The sequence below is a fragment of the Xenia sp. Carnegie-2017 genome, unplaced genomic scaffold, assembly GCF_021976095.1.
Source record: "Xenia sp. Carnegie-2017 unplaced genomic scaffold, XeniaSp_v1 HiC_scaffold_23, whole genome shotgun sequence".
NCBI lineage: Eukaryota > Metazoa > Cnidaria > Anthozoa > Malacalcyonacea > Xeniidae > Xenia > Xenia sp. Carnegie-2017.
Window position 1 is genome coordinate 14,238,091 of NW_025813486.1, and position 10,461 is coordinate 14,248,551.

At 40.2% G+C, this 10,461-nt stretch overlaps 2 protein-coding genes across 2 annotated transcripts; both read right to left on the bottom strand.

The window, feature by feature from the left end:
- Positions 1-3,925: 3,925 nt before the first annotated feature.
- Positions 3,926-5,388, bottom strand: LOC124449178. Its single transcript, XM_047000125.1, has 2 exons — positions 4,627-5,388; positions 3,926-4,549 (listed from the first exon to the last, which is right to left on the bottom strand). Exons 1-2 carry the CDS (start codon positions 5,386-5,388, stop codon positions 3,926-3,928), a joined length of 1,386 nt encoding a protein of 461 aa, XP_046856081.1.
- A 28-nt stretch (positions 5,389-5,416) lies between these two features.
- Positions 5,417-6,151, bottom strand: LOC124449179 (zinc finger MYM-type protein 5-like). Its single transcript, XM_047000126.1, has one exon. The coding sequence runs from the start codon at positions 6,149-6,151 to the stop codon at positions 5,417-5,419; it is 735 nt and encodes a 244-aa protein (XP_046856082.1).
- Between the last annotated feature and the right edge of the window lie 4,310 nt (positions 6,152-10,461).

Sequence of the window (10,461 nt, forward strand, 5' to 3'; positions counted from 1 at the left end):
AAAAATGAATTAGGATGACCAGTGGTTTTTATACCGAATCTTTTGCCAATCCCTTTAAAATGAGAAAAATGTAAAATGCTCTCAATTCAGCTATTGAATTTTATCAAAAAATTGTAAGTGAGAATGAAGTAAAAAAGAAACATTAAAAATCAGAGTTAAATTCACGACACCACAAACTCTTGAGAATACTCTGAGGATGTGCTATTAATGCAAGTAGTATAATAAAGAGAGCATTTCAGTACAAATTGTGATAGAGGAATCAATTATGGCAGTCTAAACCTAATGTACAATTTCAACTGGAAACCATCAAACACAACAAACATGGACTTCTGTAGAGCATATGAAAACGCACCTTATATCCAATCTTTAACCTCATAGATTGCGTTTCAGAGCATATAAATACCATTGTCTTGCATTTTCTGACCATAAAAATTGTGTTGGAGACCAAAAACTGTTTTAAAGGCTATATAAGGCTTTCTATTCTCACTTTCACCATACTAGCATATAATGATTTGGCGAAGGAGGCTTTCTTTCAAAATGGCGGCTAAGATACGTGAAGCAAATGCATGAGCACAAAAACTTGAAAGGTTCCGACACGAGTGAGGCCTCTGTATATTATCCATTCTGTGCCATGGAAATCAAAATATTCAGGGGAAAGCCTGCTCCCACGGACCCCCTAGATGGCACCAAAATGCCTTCAACGTTTCGTGACAAGTCTTAGATCTGTCCTTGCTGGGTATATTCAAACCTGTTTATGGAAAATTATTTCACAGCAACGCAGCATTTGCATTTGTTCCAGCAAATTTGCTCACAAAGTTGAATGTCATGTCATGTCATGTCAGTCCCGTGACATTTTCATGTCGTAGGGGTGTCATAATAAAGACTGCAGTCAGGGATCTCCATTGTCTTCGCTCTTCTGTCATTCTCAGCAATTAGCTTAGTGTGTGTACAGTCCACTCTTTAGCATTGGCGAACCACGTTTTTCGTTGACGGCCTCTTCTACGTCCTCCTTCTACGGTTCCCTGGAGTATGGTCTTAGCCAGGGAATTGTGGCGATTAACATGGCTAAACCATGCAAGTTTCCGTTGCTTTACAATGGCTAGGAGCTGTTGTTGTTTGCCTGCAGCATCATCAATTTGTTGCCTCATATACTGGTTGGTCTTCTGCTCTGAGTAATGGATGCCTAGTAGTTTTCTGTAGCACTTGATCTCAAATGCCTGGATCCGCCTTTCAGTTTCTGCATTCAACGTCCAGCTTTCGCATCCATATAAGACAATGAAAATCACCAGTGATTTGTACAACTTGATCTTAACAGGGAGGCTGATGTTTGTGCTCTTCCAGATGGTGCCGAGTCTAGTCATAGCTGTGCCAAATCTTGTTTTGATCTATTTTGTTGTACTGCCATCCTTATTGATGATGGACCCCAGGTATTTGAAACTGTCTACCTCCTCTAAAGCTATCCATTCAATCTGATGTTGGTTGGTCCTTGCTTGCTGATACTGTTGACAAGAACCTTACTTTTCTCTGCACTGATTTCCATTCCAAAGGCTTTGCTGCTTCTTCAAGTTTTGTGGTGAGGTCTTGAAGCTCTTCCTCGCTACCTCCTATAATGTCGATATCATCAGCGAATCGAAGATTGCTAAGTGGTCTGCCATTGATGCTTATTAAAGGCTCTTACAGACGAACAAATTTTCTATGACAAAACTCTATGTTACCATTTTTTTGTGACAAATGTCCATGTATACGTGCAGCAAATTTTCTATGGCAAGTTTTTCATGTGGCATATTTTCTTTGACCGTCTGTACCCATCAACAAATTTTGTGCGACAAATGTTGTGGCCCGGGATATAATAGCACAGCATATATCAAAGAGAATACGCGGGAAAATCAGCGATAATCAAAGTAAACAATCGTCGGCTGTTCAAAGATGCCATATTTGAGTAAACACAAACGGATGATTGCTTGTGGCATTGGCATAACACTACTTATGCAATACGAGTACTCAAAGAGGCACTTAAATCGCCGTTGGTGGGTTCGTCCATGGGCCACACAGGAACGTCGACAAAGACAAGGTTTTGCATGTAATCTAATCCAAGAACTCAGAACAGTCGATGATAGAGCCTTCAATAATTTTTTCCGGTGAGTTTCGAAGTTTGAAACAGTGATTGTTCATAAACTATTTTTCGTAATTTAAATTCTAAAATTGCTTGGTTCCTTGTTTTGAAGAATGGATGTCAGCCTGTTTGACGAATTACTAGAAAAATTGAAGCCACTCATTACAGCGAAAAACACTACTATGCGTGAATCCATTCCTGCTCACCACAAGTTGTGTGTGACGCTGCGGTTTCTCGCTTCGGGAGAGTCCTATACACAACTTAGATATGCCTTTCGTATCTCTATCTGCGATTGCAGAATTTGTTCCGAAGGTCTGTGAAGCTTTATATGAAGTTCTCAAAGACGAATACATGAGGGTGCCATCCACACGATCACAATGGTGCAGCTAGCGAGTGATTTCGAGACGAAGTGGCAATTTCCCCACGCTGTGGGGGCTATTGATTGCAAACACATACAAGTTAAAGCTCCACCTAATTCTGGGTCAGAGTTCCTCAATTATAAAAAATACTTTAGCTTTGTTCTCCTTGCAATTGCAAACGCAAAAGCTCAATTTGTTGCTTTCGACTTGGGTGCCGCAGGCAGTCAATCAAATGGGGGTATTTTCAAACAAGGACACTTATCAAAAATATGTGAATCTGAAAACTTTCCATCACCAAGCTGCATAGAGCAAAGCTCACTTCCGCCAATTCCATATTACATATTAGGAGATGAGGCTTTCGCACTAGAACAAAACACATCCTAAGTGTTCACAGTAGATCGACACCCTACCCCTGCTTTCACAGTATTGACATCCTTATATGAGTTAAAAAACATATCAGACTTGATATTGGGCAAGTCCTTGAGAGATCCTACACGATCATGTGCGGTCTTGCCCATATCGTAACAAAAAATATGTTCCTTGAGATGGTAACAAGTAGCTCACCTAGGATGGTTCTTGCAGTTGGAAAGAAACAGTTATTAATAACTTTTACTTTGTTCAAGTGGGTAAATATCTCCCAAAAAATATCATATAAATACTATTTACAAAATTTTTAATAAACTAGAACATGCAGTTTTTCCCTTACTCCCAAGGAAAATTCTGAAGTAAATTTATCCAGAAGTTTGCAAAATTGCCTTGGTGCATAGTATGCACAATCTTTTACTAGACATAAGAGCACTAAAACCTAAGCAAATAAACCAGTGAAAACGAACCACTTTATGCACACTATCTAACGTAACAATATTAAACTTAAGAACACCAGTATCCAGGGCCGGATTAACATTTTGCGGGGCCCATGGCATAATATCAGTGCGGGGCCCTTGCCCCAACCCCTGTGTTTACCAAAATGCAATAAAAAACTGTTTTTTTAACTCAAACAATAAAACCTCGTATTTTGGCCTATTTAAACCAATACGTTGAATATAATTCCAATTTACAATCACGTACGTATACCAAACATTACATACCAATATTAAACAGACTAATATAATAAACACGATAAAAAAAGACGTAAAAGGTTTTACTGTGCAGAAGTGTTAAGCCTTATAAACGTTATGCTTACGGGATTTCATAAGAGCAAAATCATTAATCAGGGATGACATATCAATACTACGCAGAACATCATTTTCAATACTCAGAAGAGCAAGGCTATTTAGTCGTTCCTGTGTCATGGTTGAACGAAGATGATCCTTTATTAGCTTTAATTTCGAGAACGACCGTTCACCAGAACAATTTGATATCATCATACTGAGGTAAATGCGAAACACAATAACAGTGTTTTGAAATACAGTTTCCAGGTTATTTCCCACAAGAAACCTGTATATACGCAGTTCTAGGAGTCTACGTTCACTTTGATGTCGTCATCATCATCGGATGTTACATCGATGTCATGGTCTTCACTAGGCTGAGCAGAAGATCCAATTCGAGCTGAAGAATAATGAGGTGCAGCTGCATGACTCGCATCTAATGCTCTTTTCCCGAATTCTGTGTTGAGAAAGCTAGAAAACTGGAGCAATTCATCACCCAAATTGACTTCGAGGTCAGTGGAAAATGCTTTTTGCAATCTTTGTGCGTTTTCCAACACGTCTTCAGCTGGCAGATCTGTAAGCTTTCGCAGAAAGCCAAACTTTTCAGCAATGTTGATGTAAGCACTCAGTCGTTTTCGCAACTCAGCATCCAGACTATCGATTATTACAAGGAAAGTACCTGTGCGAAACTTGTCGGCTGGAATCTGCAACAAATCAGGTGCTGATCCTGGCTCGTCGTTACGACGATTTCGTTTACGCACGCGCTTGATCTCTTCTTTATATTGATCACATTCACTGAGCTCCTTTCCTTTGGCTTCAAATTCTTCAAATCTGGTTCGCAGCGAAAGGACAAACTCAATCAGCGATTCATATAATGCAACAGCAGTGTTGAGATCTTGATCAGCTAATTGCAGGATCTGACTTGTTCTCTGAAATCGTTGCAAGATTTGATGCCATAATGCTGCCAGAATTCCAATTTCAAGCTGGGCCATATCAGACGCAAGACTATTGGCTTCATTTTTGCTTCAGGCTTCTCATCTTGATCATCATGGATCTCGTCTAAAGCAGCATTAATTTCCTCGTATCCTATTACTAGAGCTTTTGTAGCATCTGCACGTGCTGACCATCGAGTATCAGACATACGTTTAACCGTTGGAAGTCTCTTGCTTGAAAGTTGGTCGGTTAAAACTTTCCAACGATGCGTTGAAGCAGCAAAGAAAGAGTACAATCGTTGGAGGAAGTTGAAGAATCTTGATGCTTCTTGACAACAACTGGCAGATGATTGTCCAACAAGATTAAGGGAATGTGCAACGCAGGGTATGTACTGTGCTAGGCTACAATGTTGCTGAATAATGGCCTGCATACCATTATATTTCCCACTCATATTGCTTGCATTGTCATATGACTGGCCGCGGCAATCCGAAATATTTATATTATTGGTTTTCAAATAATCTAGTAGCCTTTCAGCTAGCAATTTTCCGCTATGTCCACGTATGTTAAGGAAAGATACAAATCGTTCGACAGGACCAGAGGGTAAAACGTATCGAAGAATGCATGTCAGTTGATCAACGTGGGAAATATCTGGGGTAGAGTCTACACAGACGGAGAAATACTTTGCAGCTTTAACTTCTGTAAAAATCTGCTCGCGAACTCGAGTTGCCATCAGCTGGATGAATTCCTCGCAAATGGTCTTTGAGAGATAGGATGTGTGACCCTTTCCCTTATTTGCATTACGGTTGATGTGTTGCGCTAGAAATGGATCGAACATCGATATAAGTTCTAATGTTCCCAGGTAGTTACCGTTTTTTTAGCGATCCAACGATCTCATCAGTGCCGCGAAATGGTAAACTTCGCTCGGAAAGGTAACGGATGGTTTCTGTTACCCGCTCAAGTACTGCCCGCCAATAGTTACGCTCATCACTGGCCTGTGTGACCAGTTCTGAATCAATACGGCAGCCAGCATCGCTACGTTGGAGTAGCTGAAAAACAGCATTACGGTGCGCTGAACTTTTCTCATGTCGTGGAATTGACTGGGATGCGCGTTTCCAGACATTATAACCTTGTTTTCCAAAAACGATGCTGTCAGTCATGAGTTTACAAGCAAAACAGAACACGACATGTTTGGATGGTGAATAGCAGAGCCAGTTTCGAGTATGTTGCTGTTTTGTAAGCTCATGTGTGTACGTGAACAAAGTTTTTTGACATCGTCTATTGTAAGCATCTCCCTCATATCTTGTTGATGTTGCGCTGAAATCGGCATCGGAATTTCTGCACTGACTACTCCCTTGACCTGCCCAGTGCTCTCTCATATTGTCAGAAATATCAGTAGGCCATAATCCCAAATCACAAGAGTATCCATCATTGTTATCAGTGGAAATGGACGTATCACCAGATGTCAACTCCTTGGATGTGTCGCCGGTGTCGGGTTCCTCAACTGCTTCTGCCATTGTTGTCATCGCTTCATCTGCAGCAGTCAGCTCAGAAGAACCTTCATCAGCCTTCGGAGGAAACAGTTCCGATATTTTCGGCATTTTACTTAAAACTTTACTTTCCCGTAAAATTCGTTCATCCTTTGCCTTTCGTTTTGCTGCTCCAGATGCATATTTGCGATTTTTGTCGCGGTCGCGGTTGCCACCCCCCACTGGTGGAACTCATTCTTTAATTGTTAACTATATTATAGCAATTAGCAAACCTAAAAAATTTGAAAGTGACGTTTTAGTAATATTTACTTTCACAAAAACATAGAAGGACGATTTGACGGTTTACTATCGCACATACAGAATTGTGAGAAAATAAATCAAACACGCATACGCTTCTTGGGCCTTTGGAGCTGCCAGGAATTCAGGACATTCTTTAAATATATTGTTATTTCATATAAATCGGCAATTTATATATGAGGAATAAACATGTAACCAAGGAAACGTAAGAATGCAGACGGCTCACGGCAGTTAGTAAATCATCAAAACTTACCAAGCGTCGCCGTCACTGCTTCAGCATTCAGCCAAATACCTTGAATATCTCCAGTTTGAATTTGTCAACAACAATTACAAGTCACAAACAACAGCAATCTCAAAAATTATCAAAATGAATCGAAAAAAGTCTGATAGTATTCAATACGGTTTGAAAGTCGAGACTACAACAATATCGAGTTGCAATCCTACTGCCAGACGAAAAACTTTATGTAATATAATAGGTGTAGCTAAATTAACGGAAACTGCAACATGTAATATGACGATACAAATGGATCTCCTATCCCATTGCAAAATATAGCCTATATTTTGCCAGTGAATCATTGATACTTGCAGTGTTACCGTTTTTGGAATTGGGCCTCACGCTTTTATATTTCAATTAGTCTTGGCCGTTTTGTTTTATTTCCCTTTTTTTCTTTTTCCAAAGGCAAGCGCGGGGCCCGCGGCATATGCCGCTTCTGCCATATGGTTAATCCGGCACTGCCAGTATCCTTCCAGATAATCAAGTTTATCTTAAACTAAAAGGAATGATAGGTTGGGCCATTTTCTGTAAATGTGTTGAAGACATAGGAGCTTGACAGCATATGCTGGGGGGCTTGTGGGTTGCGCTCTTGCTTGGTGGTTTGGAAAATAGCCGACTAGATGTTATATTTTAAACGTCGACGTAAATCATTGTTACTTATTCCGCGGATAGAATTGGCTACATCCCTGCCAAAAATGTCCCACTCATCATCCACTTTCTCAGGTCCCTTTGGCCAACTCATTTAAAGCTGTTGCAGCTGTTTCCATCCACTGATTTGATTTTTTCCTTTTTGGTAACTGTGGATTTTCAGTTGGAGGAGTTGCATCCTCTTGCCCACTACCATCAAGTTCACCATGGTCCTCTTCAGCTGTTCTTGCAGGTTCAGTTGCCACGACATTGGAGAGAGTTCCTCTGTTTGAAATTATTATATCTTCAAGAAAAGAGCACTCCTCAAAAAACCTCCACTTCGGAATATATATATCCTTCACACCACTGCCGGTTGATTCAGATTTTTTTACTTTTCTAACCTCTTCACGATATGTCGTTCTAAGACCTTGGATTTTTGCTGCAATTTGTACAGATAAATGAAACAAGTTTAGTCTGCATATACACATTGCTTTTAACAATAAGTTAGAATGCCGTAGTAATTGTTTTGAACTACACAACGAAGCACAGTCCAACGGGCTCATGGTGACATCGCTGATACAATTACTGTTTAAACGTTAAGTGTACCCATCTTTGAAAGATCGATACCAGGGACGTCCTCTTTCATTATGTTCAGGATTTCTTGATAGTCTTTTTTCTTTTTATTTCTGTCTTTGTAGCATTCTGATTTTAAATTCCACAAACTCTCCCTTGTTCTAAGTAACTCAAGGAGGTGACTTGTGGCTGCATCAGTCCAACGCACGTTGTTGGCTGCCGCCATGTTGGCCGCTAAGACAGAGACCTTTGTGGCCACAACACTGAGTACGCAGAGAAATTCCGCTGACTAGGTTCATCACTGGCACGTCATTTGTTATATTTTCTTTGTTGGCCGTACAATGGGTCATTTGGCCCATTTTTCTATGACAAATGCATTTGTCACAGAAAAATATGGGAAAGTGACGCGTACAGACGGGCGTATAAAACTTGTAACATAGAGTTTTGTCATAGAAAATTTGCTCGTCTGTAAGAGCCTTAATGGATGGAATTCAGATAGTGTCTCTGTCATGATGTTTTCTAGGAAGATGTTGAACAGAACCGGAGAGAGCAGGCATCCTTGACGAACCCCAACTGTTGTCCTGAATGATTCTCCAGTCTCTGAGCCTTTATTACATCAGTAAGCCTGCTGTCGATGTTGTAATTCCTTAGGACTTTCCATAAGTCATCATGCTACACACGATGAAAAGCCTTCTTAAAGTTGTGAAACAGTTCATGCTGGTGTTGCATGTGCTTCTCTATGAGAATTCTGCTGTTGAATATCTGTTCGACTGTGTTTCTATTAGGTCTGAATCCTGCTTGTTCTTCTGCAAGTATTTCTTCAACCTGTTTCTTCAGTCTATTTAGTACAACCCAGAGCATGACTTTACTTGGGTGGCTGATCAAGCTGATTGTTCTGTAATTCTGGCACTGTTTAAGATTGCCTTATTTGGGTAGGGGTATGATCAAAGACTGAGTCCACTCATTTGGCCATTGCTTCTTTTCCCAGATCCTTTGGCAGATGGTGGTTAGAGCCTTTACAAGTTCTGGGCCTCCATGCTTCAGAAGTTCTGCAGGTATATTGTCTTCCCCTGGTGACTTGCCTCCTTTCAATGCATATAGTGCTGCCTTGACTTCCTGAAGAATTGGTGCATCTCCATTCTCCCTGTTTGTGTTGGGTTAGGAAGCTGGTATCTAGTCTCAAGTTGTAGTTGTACAATTCCTGACAGTATTCTGTCCACCTTCTAAGGACTACTGTTCCATCGGTAAGAAGTGAGCTGTTATTGTGTTCGATCACTGAGTATCTTGCTTGTTGTTTCCCTGTTAGCATCTTGAGGGTGTCATATGCAGTCTTGCTGTTACCATTTCTCATGCCTCTTTCTAGGATGTTACACTGTTCAGCAATCCAATTCTCTTTAGCCTTCTTCATTTTGTTTCTAATGTCTTCGTTGACTTTGGCATACTTCTGAGCGGCAGATGTATCTGTGGTCTTCTTCCTCTTGAGCTCTCTTCTGTTGTCACAACTAAACAACTAAAACAACTAAACTGAAACAACTAAAAGACAAAAAGAAACTGAACGAAAACGACTACAGAAGAATCCGACCCAATGACGCATCCACCTCCAAATTCTACGGACTACCAAAAATCCATAAAGAAAACAACCCACTTCGACCTATCGTATCGCTTCCAGGATCACCTACGTATGAACTTTCAAAATATCTTTATAACATTCTGTATCCATTAGTCAAAAATTCACCTCACACCATCAGAAATGCCACCACTTTCCTCCCCAGTATTGAAAACATTAAACTACGACCAGACGAAATCATGATATCCTACGACGTGACATCACTCTTCACATCCATACCACCAGACATTGCCAAACAAATTACAAACGAACTACTCACAAACGACAAAACTTGGCAAGCTACAACACAACTAGACAAAAATGGCATCCTAGACTTACTCAACCTTTGCCTCTCCACTGAATTCACCTTCCAAAACACATACTACAGACAAATTTCAGGCACACCAATGGGATCACCACTATCCACCTTCCTCGCAGAAGCTGTCATGCAACACCTCGAAACACAATCAGTCACAAACAACACAAACATCAGACTATGGAAAAGATATGTCGACGACATCTTTGCCATAGTCAAGAAAGACAAAACTGAACAAATCCTACACACCATAAACAATACCACAAAGAACATTACCTTTACTAAAGACGAAGAACACGACAAACAACTTACCTTCCTCGACATCCTACTAACCAGAACAGATGACGGTACACTAAACACACAAGTATACCGCAAAACCACCCACACAGACCAAATACTCGATTTCAACAGCAATCACCCAACACAACACAAAAGAAGCTGCATTCGAACACTTTTCAACAGGATAAACACTCATTGTAATACGGAAGAAGCCAAAAAACAGAACACAACTACTTATACTCCACATTTATTAAAAACAATTACCCTAGAAACTTCATAAACAAAACTATGAGAATCCACCTTTCATCCACCCTTTTTCGAAAAAATTTCAAAACAAAATAAAATCCAGAGAATCCTTATCATTATCATAATATGCCTGGGTTACCAATTTTCAAATATATTAAATCGACATATGGGATGGATACTCTCAGAATAACGAGAGTGGGAAT

Excerpts from the sequence above, each read along its gene's own strand:
- LOC124449178 (XM_047000125.1), bottom strand. The coding sequence starts at position 5,388 with ATGTTCGATCCATTTCTAGCGCAACACATCAACCGTAATGCAAATAAG. Across the intron at positions 4,550-4,626 it reads AAGCAAAAATGAAGCCAATA|AGAACAAGTCAGATCCTGCA; the intron begins GTCTTGCGTCTG and ends CAACGATTTCAG.
- LOC124449179 (XM_047000126.1), bottom strand. The coding sequence starts at position 6,151 with ATGCCGAAAATATCGGAACTGTTTCCTCCGAAGGCTGATGAAGGTTCT.